The sequence below is a fragment of the Siniperca chuatsi genome, linkage group LG22 (assembly GCF_020085105.1).
Source record: "Siniperca chuatsi isolate FFG_IHB_CAS linkage group LG22, ASM2008510v1, whole genome shotgun sequence".
NCBI lineage: Eukaryota > Metazoa > Chordata > Actinopteri > Centrarchiformes > Sinipercidae > Siniperca > Siniperca chuatsi.
In genome coordinates this window covers 11,866,575-11,891,924 of record NC_058063.1, presented here as the reverse complement: position 1 = coordinate 11,891,924, position 25,350 = coordinate 11,866,575, and the positions used below count along the sequence as shown (strand labels likewise).

Below are 25,350 nucleotides of genomic sequence, written 5' to 3'. Positions count from 1 at the left end.
TATCTGTGATGGCCGTTAACTGCTGAAGCCTAATCCCATTTTTACTGGCAGCGTGTCACAACATATAGCTTGAGAATGCCCAATCACATAACTTGTCTGCCTGATAAGCCCAGTTTCAGCTGGGAGAAGAGCTTCAAACAAGCTATCACTCAGTCAAAACTCCTCACATCGATATCCATTTCCAGTAAAGCACAACAAACCCGAGTAGTGCCATGTAACCGTAACAATGCAAAAGTGACTTCATTGTAAAAACTGCGGTCAGGAAAGATTACTTCTGGTCTAACATGCAGGCTAATGAAACAGTAAATATCGCACCGACTCTGAAAGCTTTTTAAGCAGCACACAGATTAGCCTCCTTATCTTCTGCTAGCCAAACAGAGTGCTAGAATGACTACATGATTGAGCATGCCATAAATATTGTTTTCATTAAACTGAGCGGCGGCTCTGGAACTTTATTTACCCAAACAATGAATACTTTAACGAAGCTTTCTTTACAAAAAAAGCAGTGTTTCCTCAGCAGCTCCCATCTGCGTCCTTTCAATGCCCCCAAAATGACAGTTGGGCAGTGTGAGGTGGCTGTGCAGTAGGGAAGCGCACTTCAAAGCAGGCCATTTCATCTTCAGCTCTGCCTCAAGTGGAGCATGAGATAAAAAAATGACAAGGGGGAAAAAAAATATATATATATATATATATATATATATATATATATATATATATATATATATATATATATATATATATATATATATATATATATATATATATATATATATATATATATATATATATATATATATATATATATATATATATATATATATATATATATATAATCAATACTCTATATCAGGCTTTGTGACGGCACACTCAAGCCAGCACCTGAACTCTGCCCCAATTATGTGTTGTGGTAACTTAAATAGAATTTTTCAGACTTTAAAACTGTGTCTTTGAACTACTGTGCATTTGGTCTTCCTCTAACCTGACTGCCAAGGGAGAAGCATAAGCTACAATCTAATCTATGGACTGAGATTCAACTTTACACCAGAAAGTATTAATCAACAAGTGATCACTAGAACCAAAAACACTATACTAGCTAAAAGTAAAGCAAAGTGATAATGTCAAGTCACACAAAAATGACGTCGCTAATATCAAATCGGTATTGCACCGACTAGAACAAGGCAAATCGGTACAGTACAAAGAATGAATCGGGATACATTAAAAGGAATCTTTTTTCTCTTTAAAAAAAAAAAACAAACAAACAAAAAAAAACCTGTCGGACAGAAAGGCTAGCTTTCCCCCTTCTTCCAGTCTATATGTTAAGCGAACATCTCCTGGCTGTAGCTTCATATTTACTGTACAGATGAGGGTAGTATTAATCTTATCTAAAAGAGAAAGTGAATAAGCATATTTCCAAAAATGTTGAACTATTCCTTTAAAATGGTGCATTTGGCCAACTTTGAAATGAATAAGATTTAAAGAAAGCAGAGCAATTTGATACATTTAAATATGGGTGTGCTTTCTGTGTAAACAAACATAGGGTTACAGTTTAAAAAAGTTAATCTAAATTTAAGACAGGTGTGAAAGATATGAATTGCTGACATATTTACATGTTAAATTGGCAAAACCATTTTCAGAAAACAGGAAAAAGGAAAGATGGGATCCATTCACAAAGCTGCATTGCCCTTCAACTTATTTATTGATGTACTGAACATGGAAAAAATCCAAAGTATCCAAACACAAAGTAAAGAACATGTACATCCTTTTAAATACTCAACAAAAGATATTCTATTCCAAAAATGCTGAGAACCAAGTCATACAGACTATACAACTTCAAATAAATAATCATTCTCATATTAAGAATTGAGATAAGAGGGGTGGGAGCGAACATTTTTCCATGCCAGACCATCAGCACAATTTGTCAAGACCAAATAATCATGAAGAACTTACAAAAAAAAAAAAAAAAAAAAAAAAAAAAATTTCAACAATGACGGGTCAGGCATGAAAAATGTAGTCTCTACCCCACAGCAGCAAGTATCACAACTCATCTAGACTTAAATTTAACTTTTACAAGTAACACAAAGAAGGAATAGATAAACAAGAAAAAGCAGTTGCAAAGATAATTATATAATGCATAGCACACTGCTCATTTAAGGGGAAGCATGACTAGTAATTGGTTTAAATACCAAGCAGGATGCAGGTGCAGTATTCAGTGCATCTAAGGCTCGACCGGCCTCCATTTGTTCAAGATGAGTTAGATGTTCGACAAACTCTTGCAACCAATTTTGCTATCGTTAATGGAACTGCTTCACTGACCTCCCCCCAAAGTGAATAAAGCAATATACACCTTTTTACGATTTTAAAGACAGGTTATATGCATTACGTATATATATGAGTATGGAAAAAAAACTAATCAAATAGTTCAAAACTGTGGTTTATATCCATTCTTTACCACATAAATATATATCTATAATGTTTATATATAAAAAACAAAACATATGTCTATAGTTTCTTAATACCTTTTTTTTTTTTTTAAACGAAGCAAGACTATCTACAGACCAAACAACCAACAAATTTGATGCACTGTAATGCTAGTCCATGGGACAACAAATCAAGTATTTCAAATAAAGGGAAACTGAAATGAAAAAAGTTTATATCCAAAATGAAAAGACTTTACATACTCCATAAAATAAAGAAGAAAACGATATATATAATATCACACTTTCCGATGAAGTCCAAACTAGAACCAAAAGAAGTCTGCCAAATACTCAACATAAAAAAAAAGAAAAAAAAATTAAAAAATGACTTATTTACATAGCTCAAAGCTCAGGAGTAATCCGTTCTATTCTTCAGACTAGTTTTTCTTAAGCTGCTGCCTCCATTGGCTTGTCCTCAATCTTTCATACAAAGTATGTAAAAACCCTTATTGGTTGATATTAAGACAAAAATCAGTCTAATGATATATCGTAGGTACACCACAAAACACCATGAGCTCCATCTGAAGGAAATCCTTTAGGAAGAACTGATTTTTATCCCCATTTACCTTTTAAGATATCTCCACGTTATAATTTTGCATGCACTTTTTGCGAATAAATCTTTGTATTTTTGTCCGTTTCCAAATCAAATCGGAAAGCGAGTTGCTAGCCATATAACAACCAGGATGACAGGGAGACCCACAGATGATTTTACAAATGAAACCAGCACGGCCATTGATTCTATAATCTAAAGATAATACAAAGATCTCAAAAGGTATCTTTTACATCATAAATCTCGCCAGAAATTTCAACCACTGCAAACTTTCCTGTAAAGTTCAAAAGCTCACAAGGTGTCATATGAAGATATTTCTCAAAGTATCCAAGTCAAAATATTTTGTTCCAGGTCCAGTAAAAAGTTTCTCCAAATTTTTCTTTTTATAAAAATAGATGCTTTTTAAACCCACATCAAAGAGGTTCTTAGCTCTTTGGCAAGGTACTGCTTTAAGAATTTTTTTTTTCTTTTATCCTTTAAGTTTACAATAAGCAACATTATGCAGCCAACCAATAACCAACTCATATTACAATGAACGGAATACTTACAAATTCAACAAAATTGCAAATAGTTCAAAATAAGTACTTGCTAACCACTGAAGGTATAACGCACCTAAGGCAAATCAGGACACAGAAAAATACAAAGAAAATCACTACACATAACCTTACAAGACTTACTGTTTCAAAGCAGATGTGCAACAAAATGACAAAACCTATAGTAACGTTTTAGATGGTCCATCTGTAAAGACAGCAAGAGAATTTAACATCACAGGCATTCAAACCTGCAGAATCTTTTTTCCTGTTTTAAAGAATATTGAGAAGATTTACAAAGCTGTTTTTACTAATGTAGAAAGTTACGGTCAATGCGCTTCCATTTTCTGTTTCCTTTTTCTGCTGAGTTTTCTAGAAACAATCTCAGTGGTATTAGGCTTTGTGTGTTTTGTTGGTTTTGAACGAGACTTGCAGCACTCTGTCCCCGAGGCGGTATCCATTCAAGCTGGCGATGGCCACAGCTGCCTCGTCGTAGTTTGTCATGGTGACAAAACCAAATCCTTTGCATTTGTTTGTGTTGAAGTCGCGGATAACCTTGACATTTGTGACAGCACCAAATGGCCCAAACATCTGCCAAAGGATGCTTTCATCTGCGTCTGGAGCCAGGTTGTAGACGAAGATACACCAGCCAGTGCCTGCGTGCCCCGGGATGTTGATGCCAGCCAAGCTGGTCACCCCGTCAATGGCCATCGGGGAGAACCTGCTGTAAAAAAGACAAAAAAGGTACCATGGTTCAAAGCAAGAGCCAAAATGAGGACAAAATGGGCCTTTTTACGAGACAAGCGATTGTGCCAACAAGCCTAACAGAATCTGACAAGTCTGTACAGAGATCAGCACTAGCCAGTCTTCTTTCTGAGAGGTGTTTACATTGCTTCTACAGTCAGTGTTGACACCCTCCTTTCATTTCAGAAGACATTTTCATCAGTCATTAGACGATCAATATATTATTTAGTAAATAGTACATAGTTTTCTTCTGGGCAGTAAGTTATGATGTCAGCCTCATGAAAAAAAAAAAAAAGAAAGAAAAAAGCTGAGCTGTCATTCTGCCTGAGCAGCAAAAAGGGCAGTACACAGACAAGTCAACATGTATGCACCTTCAGTTCTCATATTCAATTCTAAAAAGATTCTAAATCCAGCTTTTCAACCTTCTCAGAAATTGTAGCTGCTTTTTGAGCTCATGTGCCTACAAAAGACAAGCACACCGAAGCATTTACTCAAAAACAAAAACTGGAATGTCATAATGGAGAATAAGTACCATATTAAAGTTGGAGTGTGTGCCAAGACTGGAATAAAAAAAAAAAAAAAAAAGGCACACAAAAGCCCTGGCCTTTGGTAAATGTGGTTTTGCAGTTTGAAGAAACAAAATTCAAAGTGCATGGAAAGCCTATGAATTATTGCAGCAGGTGTCACATAAGATTAGCTGCTCCAGTTGGCCTCTCAGGGAACATCCACCATGACAGGTGTGCTCCCAGCATCAAGGACACAGAGAGAGATTTGGCAACGAGACGTCAGCCAACGAGCGGGGCAGAAGAGAAATCACAAGTCTATTGTCGCCGGTGACGGGCCTTTGAGCTTTCAGGGGATTGGACTTCAATCATACTTGAGGAAGGCATTCTTATAAAACTGAACTTAGACAAACTGGTATCCTGGCAAATCCTGAAAGACGCCTGACGCAACAAAGTTTAAAACAGGACAGGGCTGTCCATAATAGATCAAGGTAAGAGCTCAAAATACAAGTATGCAATTTTGTGCAACAGCAAGTAAGAGATTGTAAAATTCTGTCTTTTGTTATGTAGACAAGCAGTGTAGACAATGCTTTAGTCTAGACATGTTGTGACATTATGACGAGATTAAAGCACTTCACTACATTACTGTCACTAACCTTTATTTTAGAGATGGACACAAATAATTACCAGTCAAAATTAAGTTTAAAGTGCAAATGACTGAACTTGCTTATACTTAATTTACAGAACTGTACATAAGGGATTAAAGTGTATGTATGTAGAGTGTGGCCAATATGACAGGCCATCATCATGGCCACTAATCAGATTAACAGTATCAGCACGTTGGCAGGTATGCTTGAGGAAATTCAGTGTGTAATTATTAGTATTTGTTCAGCTGCACACTCTGCAGCTGAGGGAGATTTAATTGTGAAATATGCTGCCTCAGTTATCCATCTATATACTGCCACCTCATATTCAGAAGGTCCAGGGTTTGAATGCCTTGTTGTGACATGTTCTCCTTATGCATATTAAGTATGTTAAGTAGATACATTGGGCTCAATGTAGGAGAAATGCACCCATGTGAATTTAAAAACAGTATAACATAACTGATAAATCAGTTTCACATGATTTCTACTACAGCTGAATTTTGTTTTAATATACAAACTTATTTACCCCCCAAATCAGCATCAGCCCCAAGAAGTGACTCTTCCTAGGAGCATGTTTGGCTCTGGCCCTCCCTTCCCTACCTGTAATATAAACAAGTCTACCTTTGTGCATCTCACACACACACGCTAAATATTTACATCATCACTTGCTGTTAAGACAAACAGCCTGATTCACTCACACCAACTTTTTTCCAAGATTTTGTCTACATTTGTTTGGAGAGGGGAGCACTAATGCACACACACAAAAGCATTTTTTCTTTGATCAACAACCTCATATTGAATCTGTGCTACCTTATGCAGTGTTAACTACCTATGCAATGTTGCCAAGAGCTCATGCTAGAAAAAATAAACATAAGGGGGAAAAAAAAAAAAGCATCCCATCAACTCCTTCATGTTAGGTCTGAATTTCCCCTCAGGATCAATTAAAGCAGACTACAAAAATCTAAAAAAGAAAATCAATTTACCTTTTGACTCCATAGGCCATGTTGAGCAGATTGTCCAACCTAAAAAAACAAAAACAAAAACAAACACCAACACACATACATTAATGGCATTATAAAGGAAGCTTTCTATGGAGGTTGATGCATTTTGACATGATGACAGAGATGAGTAATATTTCTGAAGGCATAATTAAAGCCAGTTGTTTCGTTCAAGTGAATCCCAAGATTATCATGTTTTTAAACTTGTTGACTGAACTTGTTTATCAATATATCAACCTACACAACACAGTCAAAAGGAGACATTCAGTTCATATAGAAAGCACAGGTTAGGATGCAGCTTTTACAGAATATTACAGAAACATTCACTTTCCACAAATTGTGATTTTTTTGCATACCTCTCAGGTCAATCAGCAAATTCATTTCCATAGTTATGGCTACTAACTAGGCTAATTAACAAAAACAACTTTCAGACCGTCTATTGATTTATCCACCAGATTATCGCTCATCTCATTTTCATATTTGTCAAAGTCTGCTCAAACCCAATTGTGTCATAGGCCTACATGTGCAACAGGAGGAACACAGCAAAGTTGAAAATATGGTGAATATGGGGGTGAATTATTCTGTCCAGAGTATTGATGAGCTCCAACACAGAATATTTTCATAATACTGCTGTGAGACTATTTAAATGCTAATTTCAAAAAGCCTTAGAGGGTCAACAGACTCAACATCACTGGCAGTATTGACTAGGCTTGGCTCTAATCAGATTTGTTTTTTTGGTGTGCCCCTTTTACCTGAAGCGCTGTGCCTGCTGTGCGAGGGGTCCTGGGTACCTTCGATTGGGTGACTGATAGAGCTGGGACAGCAGCGCCTGGCTGGTCTTCTGGCTCGGGTTGTTCGCAAACTTGACTGTAATGGGTTCGGTGGCACCAGGCGGCTTCTGACAGTTCAGACCCTTGATGGCCTCCTCAGCCTCAACTCGCCGATCAAAACGAATGAAGCCAACTCCTCTGGAAACGCCTGAGGAGAGTACATTAACATAACAGTCGTATGCAGAGTTTCTCGACAACCATGAAAAACATTCAGCAATGATGTGCGGCATGAACTTCACTGACAAGGCTTAAACAGTAATTTAGAAATAATACAATGATGGCAGAGATGTTTGCTGTAGCAAGAATACAAACTCCCAATCGGCAAAACTTGAGGTTTATGAACAAACTTATTTAAAAAAATAAATAAATTAAAATAATGTATACAAGGGAGATTTGCAATTTGTGCATTTCTCAATTTTTCAAAATACAGGTCCATTTCACTTAAATGTTTTACAAACATTGCTGACGTGGCTATGGAAATGCGGTCCACATGCAAAAATACTGCAAATACCGAAACACACACACAAGAGGCAGAAGCACAAACATCAGTAGTGACCCATTCCAAAGCAAGAAAAGCTGCCAAAACCAAAAGCACAAGAGAAATGTGTAGCAAAAGAAAAATGGGGAGTGAAAAAGTGGACTTGACTTTGACTGAGCACCAGAAACAATACAAAGCTTGCCCAACAACAAGATCGTGACATGACATAACAGACATCCCAAGACAAAAAAAGTAAAATAAACAATGTTTGCACTAGTGATGTTTAAATAAACCTTATCTAGACAGCTAGCATTACATTAGTTAGCATAAACAAGCATTATTATTAAACCATCACTTTTAGGTTCATAAATCTTTTAAATTACAGATTGTAGCCAACAGATCTTTAATTTAAACATTATTCCTTTGACTTATTTACCTCTTACTGCCCTCTTGCATGTCTTTTCGCTCTTGGTCTTGTTTCTTTCTGCCAATCAGCCTTGAGCTTCATTATTGTTGCCAAGTCAAGAGCAATCACACTCCACATGTTGCTTACCCTTTTCATGTTGCTTTGATATTTTCTTACATGCTTTTCAATATTTGCAGTATTTGAACTATGAAGCAAAAAAAAACAAAACATTGAGTCCTGCTACTTTACACCCATTTCATATTCTATCCATCTATGCATATTTATGAACACCTCTAGCGGAAAATTACATTTTTGGGGACCTCATACCACCACCTCTGATGTATTTCTCAGGACTGTCTGTGTCATTTTGTTAGGGAGTCACTGGAGGAAGGAGGGGGAGAAAGCAGGCAAACTAAAAAAGGAACAAAAAGAGGGAGGAAAAAGCAAAACAGCAGGACAGCTGTCATGTCCTACTCACCAGTCACCTGGTCCACCAGAATGCGTGAGGTAATGATGCGTCCATACTGAGAGAAGAGCTGCTCCAGTTCTTTCTGAGTCATGGTTTTTGGCAAGCCACTGACATACAAATTTGCATCTCTGATGGAGGCGGAGCTCGGACGCGCATAGGAAACCTACAGGCGGAGACAGTTCACATGACCATTAGCATTACATCCTGTTTTAGCACATGCAGTAATGAACTCACATACGTCTAATACAAATTGTCTGAGATCGGGGAAGGCTCTACACCTTTTGTGTTATATTTGTTCAAACCATCAGAAGAGCAGATGCTGTGACCCATTTCTAGCAGAGAGAATGCAAACACTAACTCATATTTGACCAGACTGAGTTTACTTTAAATATACTCATGTTACTGTGTACGTGATAAATATTGTCTTCAATTGCTAATGCCTTGCGCAAAAAATAATAAAGCTCTTAGTTCAAATGTTTGTACCATACTTGTTTTTTATGATAGTGTTTTTCCTCAGATGGACAAACAAGTGCTATTGGCAGCATTTCAATTAAAAAAAAATAAAATAATAATTCACTTTAGTTTCTATTCTCTACATAATTGCTCAAATAAAATCCTGTATTGTGACTTAAGATAAGAAAACAACTCCAAAATGTGTGTTTAGACTAAATGAAGCAAATATTGACGCGAATGGATGTAAAATGCAAATGTTAGATTTGCTCCAGGTGGCATAACTCAAGGCAAAACCCGCTCAATTTTAACAAGGTTTCAACTTGAGCAAAAGTTCTTGCTTATCCCAAAGCTGTGAGACTCCATGAAGAGGAAAAGGAGGAGGTCTGGAGAAACAAGAGTTCCTGGTAAGAATTAAAATCAGTCTGAGCAGGCACACTCCCCACTCACACAGTCGGTGCCTGCTACAGCAAACATCTGTCGTCATTGGCTGTTTGTGCCTAATAAACACAAACACTACACAGCAGTTACATTTTTGCTTTACACAAAGCAAAACAAGAATGTGCTTTCTGTTCAGTCTGATCACACTTGAGGGGAGACGCCACACTGGACTAAACATTGACAGATTTTTGTTGATAAGACTTTTTGGTTGTTGTGGAGCATGAATGTGAGTCAAACATAAGAGAATGGTGATAAAAAATAAAATTATCTTAAATTTGTAAGAGCACAAGTATGAACCAAATGTACAGTAAACCTCTATTCATCCCATTGTTTTTATAATCATTTGGGTCCTACAACAATAGGGTGATGCACTGCAATAATTTGTCTACTCCACAGTCCGTCACCCTATTTTTCTTTCCCCAATGTTATCCCCTAAATGGATAGTGGCAAATCAGTCTGTCCAGAAAAAGTTAAACTGACTAATTTTCTGTCCAACTCAGCTGGAAACCTGACCGAGATTGATGCACCATCAGGCCTGTCTAGACAGCTCTCATTTAAAAATAAATGTATCATTTCTTGAAAATTTCTATGAACAACAGAGCAGTGAGGCTGCCTCTTAAAACTAATCTCGCCCATTCCCATCTCCAAAGTCAGGGGATATTTGGAGAGCCCCCAACAGCAGGCCAGATAAACATGCAGCATAAATCAACATTTCTCCATAAACAAAGCAGAGTAATGGAAAACAGAGAGGGGCCAGAGAGTCATCTACCAGGTCTTGTGGATCAATACATCATTAGCCCTGAGCAGTCACAATTTTTCTCATGTAGACATTAATACAATAACATGCAAGAATGGCTTGATGATGGTTTTGTGGAGGACTACATGAAAGAATCACAGAGGGAGAAAAGAAACTGTGCCGAGTTAAGAGCCTGCTGTATCTTGCTATTTCCTCTGTCTGGTGGCTCCAGGTATTTGTGACCTGACTGTCAATTACCTGAATTACAGTGTCAGGCATGTTAAATGGTCCTATACCAAGTCCCTCTCTGCAGACTTATGCAATGATTGTATGAAGAAAAAAAAAACAACTCATTTAATTAAACCTTCAAAATAAATAAATAAATAAATAAAAATTTCCTTTTCTGCACTCTCAGATCAATAAGAACTCCACTTGGTCACCCCACCTGGCAGGCTGACAAAGTGAACGTGAAAGCTAAAGCTCCCTCGTTTCTCCTCATCCCTGCCTCCCTCCCAGTCTCACCTTCACACTTCATTTGATGCTAATATTTGCAAAGTATATTCCTCTACCTCACTGGGGTTTATTTGGACTTGTGACAGAGCAGCTAAAGAATTTTCCCCATGTGTTAGTTTCAGAGGTATGAACTGAGGTGATTATTATTTTTTTTTTAAAAAAATATATAAAAATCAAGCTGTAGCTCACAAATTTAGTGCTATTCAAAAATGAATTTTGTAATCACAAAATGTGTTTTTGCTCTCAGAAATTTTTATTAATACCCCTCTGCCCGATGTGAGAAGGATCTGGCTAGCTCCTTGTAAAACCACTGTGAAAAAATATCACATCTAATAATCTGGCTCCACCATCCACAAATTCTGCACCACTATATGAAGCAAATTAGTTTTTCCACCAGCACATTGAGTGCTACATTGCCTGATGAATGCTAATGGAAGCCACCTCCCTGTAAAGGCATACAGCAGTGCTACAGCACATGCAACCATAGAAACAGTTCTGCTCTACTTGAGGCCCAGGCAAAGCCGCATGTGCCCAGATTAACAATAGGCTCCCTTTCCACCCCACATTTCTCCAGCCTCATTATGCTTCAACTCCAACCCAGAAAGCTAGACATGAACGGAATATCTTGGATTTTTGCAACCAGTCATGAATGCTAACAGATTTCAGTGTGTTGAATATGACTGATTAGGTTGCTTACTGGAGATAAGAATCAACATGTCAACATGCCTGTTACCAGTTTTTAAAAACCATTTATGCATGACATTTTACCTTGATGGTTTTGGTCTGAAGTCTCAAGCCATTTAAGGTATTGATTGCTTTTTCTGCGTCCTTCGGGTCCACGTAATTCACAAATCCATAGCCTAGGCTCTGCCCTGCAATCATAAGACCAAAAAATACATAAAGGGTCACACTTAATAGAAACTGAAAAGTAACTGCTAAATACAAACAGACAATGTATTACAATATGGACAAAACTGTCTCATGAATCATTGGTGAATGGCATTAATGCAGTTTTACTCCAAGAGTTAAGTGTCTAGGATACATAGAATAACAGTCTCAGTTACTTGTTATTTGGCAGAGCATGAAGAACACAGGTCACAAGCCCATCTATTTGGCTTACAACCTATAGTAAATTCTCCAACCAACTCTTTGACAAACATGTCTTAAAAATGACAGGCAATTGCTCTGCTTTCACACCAACTCATCTCTGACACAGTGCAGTAACCAAGGCTCAATGTGTTCCCCTCCCTCTACAGTTTCTCTCTAAAATGTACAATAGATTGACACCCACTCTTTATGTGCACAGAGGCAATTCAATTTCCTCCACCCACACTGCCGGGTCTCTCTGCAATTCCACTGCCGGTCAAGTTCACCAGCTCAAGCAGCTTCAGCATATTAATACAGTACATAAGCAACTTGACTTTTAGCTAAAACTTTATGAGATTAGATGCAGTTAATATTTTCCACAAACCCCATTTTCACATTTAAGGCCAAGACAAAGAAGAAGAGAAGAAGTTCAGAGAGATGATTGAGAATGTGTGTGTGTTGTGATGGAGAATTAGCAAGAGAGGTCCATACTTGTCCATCACTTACATAATTATCAAACAGACAGGCTTTTTTCTTTTAAAATCAGACGTTTTAAATTTAAATAGGTGTTTTTCTTACATTGTCATATTAATGATCATGTATGTCAGCTTTTACATGCTGTAGACCGTTAAGATTATGAACTATACAATATTCATATAAATAAAAGAATCATTAAAACAAGAACACATTGGTGAATTAGCAAGGAAAATACAACACCCAACTGTCAAATATTACTTGCAGCATTGCTATTAACTTAGCTTTACTGTACATCTGAATACCCTATATGCATCCATACATGGCTTTACCATGATGAGTCACTGCTCTCATGGGTTGTTCTGCTGTGATCAAGTTTAGTTCATAAACTTAATTCCACTTTGTATCTCAGGGACTGTTACAGCAAGGAGAAAGATGCCGAGCCTTTGAAATGAACTGGTGAAATGACACCTTTTACTTAAGCCCGGAGGGCAAACCGCCAGCCTCGCTGTGTTCTACCGTACATGCTGTATGTGGGCAAACTACGCTGTTCTAGCGTCGTCTTCCTATGGAAGATCTAGTATCCGCCTACATCCACTGTTATGGCCTTAAACATGTTCCTATAACAACTTGCTCACTTTCAGCTGTCATTGAGGAGTAGGGGAGACATGCTGGGATGCACTTTCAAAAACACATAACTATCCAGCTTACAGTAAAAGACTAGTGCTGCCCATAGTGGGAGGAAAATGACAAAGACTAACCTGCAGCCAAGGCGAGGAAGATGACAAAGAATAACCTACAGCTGCAGCCAAGGCGAGAACATTTAAAGCAAAGAGGAAGCATGCATTTCTCTGGTGATTACTTAACATCTGATGTAGCACCAGCTCACAGATGTAGGCTGGCTTAAATCCATTGCCACAGGGCCAAGGGAGAGACACAAGCAACATAGTCTGCAGGGGATAGGGTTTTATGTAGAGCTGAAATTGAAATCAGAGCATCATTCCTGAGAAATGACTTGGAGGCTTTGAATAACATTAAAAAGGCCTAATTTCTTCTTTCTCCCCACCAACTGAGTTTGAAGTCAGTTTTTCCCGCCCCAATTCAAGCATTTATTGGTTTAAAAAAAAAGTTTTAAAAAATATACTAGTTTAACTGCTTAATTTATAATAGCCTGCTGGCTAGATACTGTTGATTGGCAAATCTGATCATTAATTCGTTATCAATTCATACTGCAACTTGTACAACTCAAATGGATCCTGCATTGACAAAAACTACTGCTCAACAGTAGGGATTAATCCCCTTTTCTGACTTAGTCCCAGGATTTAAAAGTAGGTTTCTAAACCCTAAATTTTGTAAATGTGACCAAACATACCGAATACCAGATTAAAACGACTGCGATGCTACACACGGACATAAACACAGATCTAGCAGCCAGTTTTATTCAACTCAATAGTTGGGATTTTCTAGAACAGAATAGCTGCGTAAGGCAGAGGACAAACCAAATGAACTGACATTCTATCTATCCATCCATCCATCCATCCACACACACACACACACACACTACAATCTAAGGAAGAATGGTTACATCCCAAACACGTTATTCCAGCTCTACACTTCTATATACACCACAGTGGCAGTGTATATTAATGTTTATTTATTTTGTTTGCAGGTTACCTAAAAGATCAAACTTTTTCCAGCACTACAGCAAATACATTTCTTGGTCAAACCACAAAAGGGTTCAGTTATGTTACTTACTAAAACTCAATCTACATTTCTACTGCCTGATTTTATGGGGCCATGTAGTAACGCTTCAAGGGCAGGCTGATTTCAGACAACTTGTTTCATTTAGTTCCTTGCACTTAAATTACTTTGGAGGGATAAGTTCACACTTGCAAATATGCAACCTACCAAGCATGTTTATGTTCAGTCACCCAAGCAGACTGTGCTCACTGATTTTAAACGAGGATCACTTGTCAATTTAGCTAAACCCATTTCACACAGTCACAAATCAAATGCATGTATTGTATGCATGACTGCACAAGGGCATTTATTCCATTCAAGACTACACACCTGACAATTTTCATCATAGCTGCATCTAAATTCAGTTATGTCCCCCCCGCCCACTCCTTCCATCCCCACAAATACACCAACCTTGGCCTGTGGTCTACCTCTTGCTACCATTTGTTTCCAGTGACATACAGTATGAAAGCTTTGATTTTGTACACTTACACTCCAACTGAGCTTCCACTTAGTTCTATTTTTTAAAATAAGTTCTTTATTACAAAAGCACCTATAATAGAAATGCTTTTTAGAGAAAGTCTAAAAAGAAGACAGAATAGTGTGGTTATAGAAGCAAGAAGAAAAACTGTAGCTAAACAAACTTAGAACACTTGACAGCATTTTTTGAGTTGAGGCTATTAGTAGCAACCATGCAAAGACAGACTTTCGAATGCTGGTCAGCTATACATAAGCATTGTGAAAAATTGAACATTAATATTTCAAAGCTAGATGTGGTTGGGCGCATATCTTCCATGTTAATTTAATTAAGGTGACTACCTTGGAGAATAGAGATAATCTATAATTATTCAAGTTCTAGCTTCTTAGTTCAACAGTGCTTCTCAGTAAGAGCCCCCTACTCTTCAGCCTCATTTCAATGGAAAGACCTGTTCACTTAACTAAGGCCATTGATGTTTCAGGGCCAAATGCAAATGAAACAGATCTGTGTATACATCCTTAAAAAAGGCCCTTAAGAGAGGCTCACATGCCTGACCATCAGACTGCATTATAAGAAGCAGATGGAGGAAGGTCTAGGTAACCTTGACCAGAACAGCAAGCAGTAAGAATCCAGCAGCCTCAGCCATTATTTACCTGCTCATGTCACACAGGCAATGTCAGTGTGTGTGTGTGTCTGCCAGCTGCATTCCTCCCATTAAAAAACAACTTGAAATCATTTGCAAGTCTTCTTACTACCCAAATATAAGGAATGTAATAGTGCAATTACATTTGGGTGTCCCTTGTAATTCCTGTAGTAAAGAACCAAGGAAATACCCTCAGAGCAGAAAGCCTTGTATTCCATACTATCTGTATCAATTTCCCTAGAAGCTCCTCTCCTTTTTTGTGGAAACCCCATTTTGCTACTGGCACTTGTATCATCCTACATATTAGAGTAGTATACTCCTTATGCTGCTGCTTGGTAGGTTTTATAATGGCTACTGTATAAGACAGTGCCTTATATTCTCCATAATGAGGAAATGCAGAACGATTGGCTGAAAAACAAAAACTTCTGCATTTATTGGGGGTAAAAAAAGGTCCATAATTTATAGTTCTAGATTTAAAATATACAAAAGAGGAGATTCCACACTGTGCATTCATAAATAGAAAAGCTTATGACATGGACAATACTGTTAGTAGGGCTCCACTGACACATCATTTGGGTCCAATCGTAGAAAAGGTTTCAGTTGTAGTCATCTGGACACTGTTTTTAGAATCAAGACATTTCGGCTCCTTTTCTACGATAGAACACTCCTGGACGAATGAGGGACTACACTGTCGTATTTTGAAGAATTTGGGTTCAATGTTGATGTTAATAAGTGAGGGAAATTTTTTGAAAATATTACTTTTAACTTGCATTAAATCTATATTATATGAAAACTAAAAAAAAATCAAATTGTGTGCCAATTTAATGGCAAAATAAATGCACATAATTGCAGCCAATAAATTCAGAGCACATAGTATCAGTTGAGCCCAAGCTATTAACCAGCCATAGCAATGCAAACAGTTGCGTTACCTGTTATTTTGTCTCGAACTAGTTTACAGGACTCAATTTCTCCAATGCTCCCAAACAAACTCTTCAGCTCCTCTTGGGTCATGTTCTGAGGCAGATAGTTGACTATCAAGTTAGTTTTACTGTCCTCTATGCTCCCTGACTCTACAGGTGAGGAGCAGTTGTTTGAGATTGTTGAAGGACCGTTGCTTGTGTTGTTGCAAGTTGGCCCATTGGACAGCTGTGTTTCCATGGCAGCAATTACCTGCTAAAGAGAGAAAGAGAAAAACATAATAATCAAGTCAAAACCACATGCAAATCAAAATTCAAAACATCAAAATACCAACAGATAGTTAAAAAGGGACTCTTCACACACTGAAAGATTGTTGGAATACTGACTAGTGGTGATTTTTACTTAGATGGATTCCCCCCCCTCAATACAACTTTTTTATTGTGCATTACTATAATTTAGTGTAACAGAACTAACATAGGTCGTTACATTTAAAATAAAATAAAATAAATAAATAAATAAATAAATAAATAGAGGCTGTGATGCTGTGAATGTCAATACTTTGTCACCCTCAGAACAGGTTGGGGTAGGCTTTTCAATTATAGAAAAGTGTGCCTTTAGCATTAATATATGGTCAAATGTGAAATGTAAACACTTACAGTGCAACTAGAAGTGGAACAAAATTATATAGTGGGGGGGGGGGGGGCTGCACAATGAATTCCCTCTCTGCTATCAATGATAGCTGCTTTTGTTTCTGGGTAAATAGAAGGGCCTTTCTACCGAGAAAGCAATGTGACCGTCTAATCTGCCAGAAGCTCAACACTTGATAAAGCAATATTAAAGTTGGAGAGTGGCATACTTAAACATGTCTTTCAAGGTTAAATGTGGTGACTACATAGAAACATTTAATTCGGCAAAATAAACTAGACATGCGAAGCCTATAGCAGCACCAAATCTGCAGCCATCAGTACGCTAGCGTCGGACAACGATAAAAACGATGTGGTAATCAGTTAAGGTAACCAGCAACAAGTTAATGTATGAAGAGTCATCCTTTACAGATTCACCATGTGCAGAAAGCAGATCAGTGTAATCACACCACTACGCACATTATTCTTAGGCAATCACATTTTGACTAATTTGTGCACGGAGGCCATAAAGCCGTAGTTTTATAAAGTCTGAGATAAACATCAGTAGACAGTAGCAGACAGGTTTAGACCATACCAATACAGTCAAACAACAACTTGGGAGCTTTTCATAAACAAAACCCAGAAGTGCCTGAATTCAAAATTGAACATATGATTAATTTGACTTGAACTTCGAAATATGACTGAGAGCTAAAGTCATTGGTATGGCCTGAGCACTGAGACAAAAAGCAGGCCTTCTGGCCAAATGATTTCAAAAAAAGAAGTGCCACAGACCCCAGTCCAAGGCTCAGGCGCCCACGAACCACTTCTAAGCAGAGAAGCCACATCGCACAGTCTGACTGCCATGTTAGTTTGGAGTTGCCGTCTGAAAATGTGGACACAAAAAGTACTTCATGTTAGGTCAACAAGAACAAAAGCAACAGTCAGAGGTGATCACATGTCATTGTTGGGGAGAAAAGAAGGAGGCTACATTTTTTGAACTAGCTGTCCATGCAGATTGGCTTAAACCAGGGAGAAGCAAAAGGCAATGTTTCACTTAGTCACAATTCATCTTCAGTAAGGAGCAAACAGCAGAACCAAGAAGTGTAGTGTTCAGAGAAACCTGGCCACAACAGCACTGACAATAAGCATGAGGAATGGCAACTAGTAAAATGGATGGGAGAGCTGCACAAAGATGATCACTGAAATTGGAAAGCACAAATCAATTGGTCTGCTCAGATTGCTCACATACAGCAATAGAGCCGATGTTTAAGTTACGCTGACACATCCTGCATTTGCTATCCAGTCTTTAGCACACACACAAAGCATTAAAACTGCAAACATCCACAGTGAAATCATATGCAAGTTTCTCATAAGTCTTACATACTCACTTAGAAAACAAATAAACCAGCATTCAAAGAAATAGAGTTGCAAAAAGACAAGAAAATAAATAAAATCAAGGCTTACAATGAACTTCAATCACCACGACAAAAAATAAATTTAAAACAAAAAAAAAGGTGAAAAAGCCAGAGCAGTTCAACATGTATCAAATTACATTTATATATTCTATAGCAAAACATCTCACTATAACCACAATCAAAATGACTAGTGCACCAGGTTTACATTCCCATTCAAACAATTTAAAAGGACATTTGTTATACTTGCTTCAAAACAGGAATGTACAAAACTGATCACAGCTGACAATCAAGATGATAAATTTCTGCATCACTGACCACTTCATTATTAAACATTTGGGTCAGGTGCTGCTATTTACACAAAATGTACTTATTTGATTCGTCCACTTCACAAGCATTTCTCACGACGTTTTATAGCAGACTCATCCTCATCCACCGCCTCTGCGGTGTCAGAAGAAATTGTAGTTTTACACGCTTATCACCTATGCCAATCAATTACCTGGGTGAAACCCTGTGCATGGACTTTTCTAATGTTGTGTTTAACCTAGTAAAATAAGCTACATACAGCAGTGCCACTAAAATATAAAAATATATATATATAAATAATACAACCACTTCACTCTACTATACCTGTTTGGACATTAAGTTTAGGCTACTGTTGTTCCATCTGCATGTTGGTAAATTAAAGTTCTACACAGACTAAGATTTTTAGGCTGCAGGTCTTTAAAAATCGTTAAAAAAACAAAAACAAAAACAGCACAGATAGCTGAGCATTTAAGTGTCCCATTTATGAGTTTGTTTCACCTTGTTGGTTGCATCTAGTGAAAATGTCAACTTGCCATAACTCAAATGCGAATTGATTTTCTCTACTCAAGTGTTGAAAACAGCATTGCGGGTATAACCCAATAAACCTGATCAATATTTCTTAGTGAAGAGCATCTCAAACCACTGTTAATGTGCAATTTTTAGTGTTTCACCATACTCAGCCAGAGATGAATAATGTATGAATCAAAAAGATGAAATCTATTATTTCAGAAAGCCAGAAGAGATTCAAATCTTTATGCCATCTTGATTGCAGTGCTTCTTGTCAAAATTTCTCTGCCATCTAAAATATACTGTTCTGTGCTCTCATTACTGTGGTCCATACAAGTATATGCATAAGTCAATAAACATGTACTGTATACTGGGGCTTTCACACATCCGCCATTTTCTTTTGACTCCCTTTCCATATTCAGTGACAGACTTGTTGTAATAGTATTTTTTGTTTTAACAGTATTTTGAATCTTGACTAAAGTCAGTGCAGCTGTCATGATTGAGGGGATCACCTTTGATGTTTTGAACAAGCCGTTTTTTAAATTTGCTGCTGTTCTGTTAATTGTGTTACAACAATGCCACAGCTCAGCTGTTACTGTCAGATGCAGCAATTGGCTGTGCTGCGCATCATGGTGTACATAAATGCATGTGAACTAACAAATTGCAGCAAAGAGCTAGGTGTCAGTCAGATCAAACAGCTGTAGATCCGCTCTGGACTCTTATTCGATTAGAAAATAATTACAACCTCAGCTTATCCAAGCGTGAAACTGGAGGTGTACTGTGAGTGTTTATGTATGTGATTAGAGTCCACTGTGACTAAGAAGACAATGTACTTAACAGTGTTATTTATCTTGATATTTAGATATTTTTCTGCTCTGAAAGCATATCAGCATATATCTCTGTGCACAGAACAAAGCTTGTCAGTAGGGACAGTATGCCTGTTTGCCAGAGGGCATCGCACACTAATCACGATTGAACTGAATCGTTTGCGTTGATCACGTTACCATTAGCTTTGTTAATTATTTTATGTTCTCTTCAAAGTGAGAAGAAATAATGGCAAATATATAGGCAGATATATATCATTATGGAACTTAACATTTTGGTTCCAGATAATTACTGATATGAGAAATCCATTTCTGTCCATCTTTATTTGGAGCACAATATTTTGAAGACTGGGAGGATGATGCAAAACTTCCACTTAGCACATCATTAAGGCATAAAAATTGCAAATTTATGCAAAAATCTTTACATCTATGGCACCACAAGTGATATGTTACAGTATTAGTTATTTGTAAAAGAGAAAAGAGTTTCAGGCAGTTTGTTTTTCCTCAATTCAATCTGAAAGCATGTGTCGATCATCAGATGACTACTCTGCCAGCACCTGACTGATGTGATGTTCACTTATTCCCTCATATTCCATACCTAGCCAGTAACAAGAGTGGTCTTGGAGTGTTTTGCAAAGCAAAACAAGACACTTTTTTTATTTAGCCATTATTTGCTGCATTATTCATTGTTGTGACAGGACCACAGTGAACTCAAGACAATGCTCTGGTTGAGTCAGTTGTGTTCGAGTGGTGAAGTCTGTACAAGAACCTCCTCACAACAGTGCATCCTCATCTGAATAACATCCTATGTCACTGACAGTATGCTCATTCCAGTGTTTGTGGCAAATCAGAAGCCATGTGTAAAAACAGCGTAATGCACAGATTCAGTGAACATATTAAAATACAGTGTAGCAGCATCCCTTAACAGCTTGCTACTTCATAGTAACTGTTTGACTGATTTGTTGTGTGTTAAGGGCAGTGATTTAAATAAACCTGACAAAGTTAAGATTTGCATTGAATATCTTAATTTTTTAAACTCACGTTCTGAGTTAAAAAATATTTAAAAAAAATAAAAAAGAAAAGACAGTTTGGGCATCCAGGTTGGACAGACATTTGTGTGTAGATAGAGTTGTTTGTTTTACTTCTTTAATGAAATACATCCATCCTTACCATCACTGTATTCAGGCTTCTGAATTTACTGTAGATAAACTGCATTGCCAATGTTGCAGTGCACAAGAATATGGGCTACTCCTATTAAAAAAAAAAAAAAAAAAAAAGTACTAGAATTTTTTATGTACTTTTTGTATGTATGTGTGTTATTAATTACTATTTCAATTTTTTTGCACATTTGAGCCCATTCACAGCTTATCCTCACTCGGTCTTTCCTTACATTTCTTATGTTTTGCACAGTTATTTACCGCTGAGTGAAAGCATGTGATTGTGATTAAATAAATCACAATGATACGATGGTAGAGGGCTCAGTGGTCGATGACTGTCAGCCACTGGTGATGGCATCATCCATCGGCCCAACCCTACTAAAGTTATAATCAGAATTACGAATAATGGTAAGCATCAAAACCATGTCTACACATTTAGGAAAGGCCAATTCTCCTGAAATGTGATCTTTGCCAATGCTAACCGTACTGCCAGCTAGTCTTCTTTTCGCCTGCCAGCAAGGAGCCTAACCAGGAGGGTGCAATGTATGCACGAGGTTCATACTATTAAAAATGAGCTGCCTCAATCTCCCAGGGCACATGAGCATCTCTTAGTAGTGATGTGTAGTCTGTTACTGTTAACTGTGTTACGGACATTTTTCAGCATCTTTTGTAGCAAATACAAAGATGGTAAAAAGCAGCAAACTACACTGCCTCAACACTCAAACCTCCAACACATCAAAAGGTGTCAACACTAACTTTTACCACACCTTTTGTCGTAGGTTTGTGCGATATGACAATACATACCATGTCCCCTCCTATTGGAAACCACAACTCTAGGAACTGATGTCCCAGGGTGGTAAATCAATCTTCGATTAATCATTAATGAAACTTACTCCATGCAGAGAATTTTGATAGCAGTATACTGTTAACCGCTGCATGTACTCCTCTCACTGCAGGTAAGTGCAAGGCAAGGCTGCATGCCATGATATACTACAATGAACTCACAACATGTGCATGCACATTAAAAAAAAATTATATATATTAATCATCCTCTATTATCAACTCAAAGTTTGCTCATCAGTTTTCAACTGCAACTGATTAAAGCAATACTAATTGAGGCAACATCGACTGTAAATTCACTGCAAGCATCCCAGTCGCACAAGGAGGGAGCTTGAACTTTACAGGTCAACTTAACCCTCCTGCGGCTCTTTCCATCTGTTATTTGTCTCAAAGTATAAAACCAGTTGGTGACTGCCAAATATAAGTACTGATATTTCACATGTCCACTTCTTTTGCAGTTCTGTTAACATGACAAAAAAAAAAGTGTGGGAAGACCAAAATTACAAAAAACCTGACATTCAGCCAAAATTTGTCATATGCAATTCTAAGCAGGTACCTGCTCCACAAGCCGCCGCAGCCTCAACACACACACACGTATAACAGAAGAGCAGGTCACAAGAGAACATATTGTTGTTTTAGAAAATGACTTACTTCAATCGCCATTTCATGTGGTTCACCTTTTATTCTAAGTACAAAGCACAAACATTGGCTATTGTCCCGCTTGAGATAGTGCCACAAGGCAGAAATATTTCATTAGATAAAAACACTTGGAAGAGAAGGCTTGGCAAAAAAAAAATTTGTCATGGCTTTCACTGTGTGCAGCCAGCCAGCAGCTTCCTCTTAGTGCAGGCATTTGAGTGTGGAGCTTCTTGTTTCCCTAGAGGCTTTGCCTCAGTTTTCGTCAGAAACCAGCCCCAGATACAGACCACAAGGTTTTTTTCTTTCCATCAATACTAAGATAAACCCATCCACCTCCACAATTTTACCCCACTGAGCAGACTGCCTTTTAGGACTCATTAAAGTGTAGCGTGTTTAGTTATTGGTACTCTCAGATCCCACAGCCTTCTCACAAGGGGGAAAAGCCTCCGCATGCAGTGTTACTATGAAGAGAGAATACTGAGATTCCCAATTCAAATACACTGAACGCTTTTGACTTCACACACAAGCTAAAGTTATCTATATTGTTACAATGACAATATGCAAACAGACTAAGGGACATTCCAAACTAATGAGAAAACTCATTACTTTACATGCAAGTGGTCCACTCAAATACTTTGACAGTTACTATACCTTAGTTTTGTGCCTTAGCCATGTGTCATCCTTCAACCTCTGAAGCTGGTGGTGCTGGCTCGGTTTTAGCAGCTCACTGATTGTGCTAATTGAATTACATGGAAAAGTGACTGAGTGGGTGTTTGGAAGCATGATTTCACAGCTGATCAAACTCTTGACTGAAGTACAGCTGTAAATCAACTGATTGAGTCAATCGCAACCTGACTTTCATACCTGTATCCTGTTCAGAGCTAAACCAATTAGTTGATTCATTGATCAGAATTTTTTTTTTTTAAATCTGCAACTACTTTATAATCAATTCATTGTTTAGGTCACTTTTCAAGCAATATCAATCATCAATTCACTGGCTCTGGCCTGTTACTCTGACAAATCAAGCAGGGTTCTGCCAACTTGTGACAAGCTTTTTTCGCTATTTCCTGATGTTTTATAGACTAAACGATTGATTAATTGTATAAATGATCAACAGATTAATTGATAATGAAAATAATTGTTAGTTGCAGCACAAATCCTGTTCACTTGCAAAACTCTCCTGAGGATAGATGTTTATGACAAATGTAGCCTACAACGAAGAGTACCAAAGCACCTTCAGCTCTAAATTAAAAATCAATCCAAATGATGAATTTAAGTCACAACTGCCACTTGACGATACTTAGACTGCCATTTTAGTTTCAATTAATGGCAGCTTCAGTAAAGGCCATCAAGCAATCTACGCTAGTTAAGAAACATTACTGCCATAAAAGAAAGACATGAAAGATTTGAGTTCTACTGAACTCTTGTTAGCACTAATGCACAACAGGAATCCACATCTGTCAGCCTGCACATTGATAGTGGTTTTTATCTTTTCAAAACAAAAAGATACAAATACTGTAACTAGTCTTTTTTGACAAATACTAGATCAATGAGGGGAAATGCAGTAGAAAAAAGTTTTAAGATTTGTCATACATAAAAAACAGGGCAATAAAGCCCAATTAGAGATCTGACTGTAGAACTTCTTTAAGTTGAACCTGAAGCCAACAGTGAGATCAGCATGTTCTGATGTGGCAGTGAGCACTTAAAAGTGAGGAGGCACGAATCTCTGCTACTAGCTCCTCAGAGAATTAAATTGGCCAAGTATGCGTGACAAGCTGCAGAGTGAAGAACTCCAGTGTGCATACACTGACATGCACGGCCTGTCCTTGAAAACTAAAAGCCCACAAGTAACAGTTCAAAATACCCCAGCTGAAAATACAGATGTGACAAGTCTACCCACATCATGAAGTGTACAAAGACAAATGCTAGAACCTACAATGCTGTACTTGTAACCTTGATGAGAAAAATAAAGGTGTAATATGATGGCAGCGCTGTGAAGCAAGAACTGTAAAACTAACTATGAGTGACATTTCACGTTTGGGTGTGATCACCCAAACATGTACATCTTAACAGATTTTTCTTTTTGTAAAAAAAAAAAAAAAAATAGGATTTTCTATAAGTTGTCCCTGATGTACCTCACATACAAACTTTTTTTTTTACTTTAAAGTTTTTACTACTTTCCCTCCAATTGCACCTGGTCCGTTGAATTCTGTAGCCAACTTTGAATCATCGTAATTTCACTGACAAGGGTACACTGTTGAATATGTAATTAGCATCACATCTTAGACCTTGTGTTGCTCAGCAGTCCACACCTCAAAATTTTGCTCAGTGTTTCAATGTATCTTTGCTACTAGCAACTCAGCTTTGATACATTTTTGCTCATTAAATGTTAATCTGCAAAAAGAGACGTACACTTAATACTTCTGTAAAGTTTTTCCTGAAGGTGCAAAGCTACAGTGGGTACGTTATGCAGCAGCTCCAGCATACCAGAATACAGTCAAAATAATACTAAAGAGCGATGCAATGTCGACTTATAATTGGCAGTCTGCCTCTAAAGTAGACGTGTATGATTTCTCACCAACACTTTTGGAGAAAGGAATAATCCAGCAATGTTGGTAGAAAAAAAAAAAAAAAAAAAAAAATCACGAACAAACAAACAAAAAAAAAAAAACATTTACTATAGAGTCCGCCTGAAATAAAATTCTGTTGGGTAGCGTGCATTGCTCAAGAGACTACAACACATGTTCATCAATATTGACTTATTCTGAAATTCTGACTAGAGGCATTTTTGATTCTTTCTGGCTTGATGCTGTTTGAGAACCAATGTAACATGTCATTGCTTGTGAAAAACAATATTCTCCATATTTTCCACTCCGTTATCACAATTTTCTTTAATTTCACTAAAAAGAGAAGACAAATCTAAGTCTGTTATGATCAAAT

The 25,350-nt window shown here is 37.5% G+C and overlaps 1 protein-coding gene across 7 annotated transcripts in view; it reads right to left on the bottom strand.

Moving 5' to 3' along the window:
• Positions 1 to 1,673: 1,673 nt before the first annotated feature.
• Positions 1,674 to 25,350, bottom strand: part of elavl2 (ELAV like neuron-specific RNA binding protein 2) — a 28,699-nt gene continuing 5,022 nt past the window's right edge. For 2 of the 7 annotated variants that reach the window (XM_044184678.1, XM_044184679.1), the window contains exons 2-8: positions 17,518 to 17,608; positions 16,114 to 16,354; positions 11,535 to 11,638; positions 8,636 to 8,789; positions 7,196 to 7,421; positions 6,429 to 6,467; positions 1,674 to 4,278 (exon numbers count right to left, since the gene is read on the bottom strand). In XM_044184678.1, the coding sequence (XP_044040613.1) occupies positions 3,948 to 4,278; positions 6,429 to 6,467; positions 7,196 to 7,421; positions 8,636 to 8,789; positions 11,535 to 11,638; positions 16,114 to 16,354; positions 17,518 to 17,589 (1,167 nt within the window). In that variant the 5' untranslated portion in view covers positions 17,590 to 17,608 and the 3' untranslated portion in view covers positions 1,674 to 3,947. Of the gene's footprint in view, positions 4,279 to 6,428; positions 6,468 to 7,195; positions 7,422 to 8,635; positions 8,790 to 11,534; positions 11,639 to 16,113; positions 16,358 to 17,517; positions 17,609 to 25,350 lie in introns of all 7 variants that reach the window. The other 5 variants (XM_044184676.1, XM_044184677.1, XM_044184682.1 and 2 more) reach the window with 3 other exon arrangements.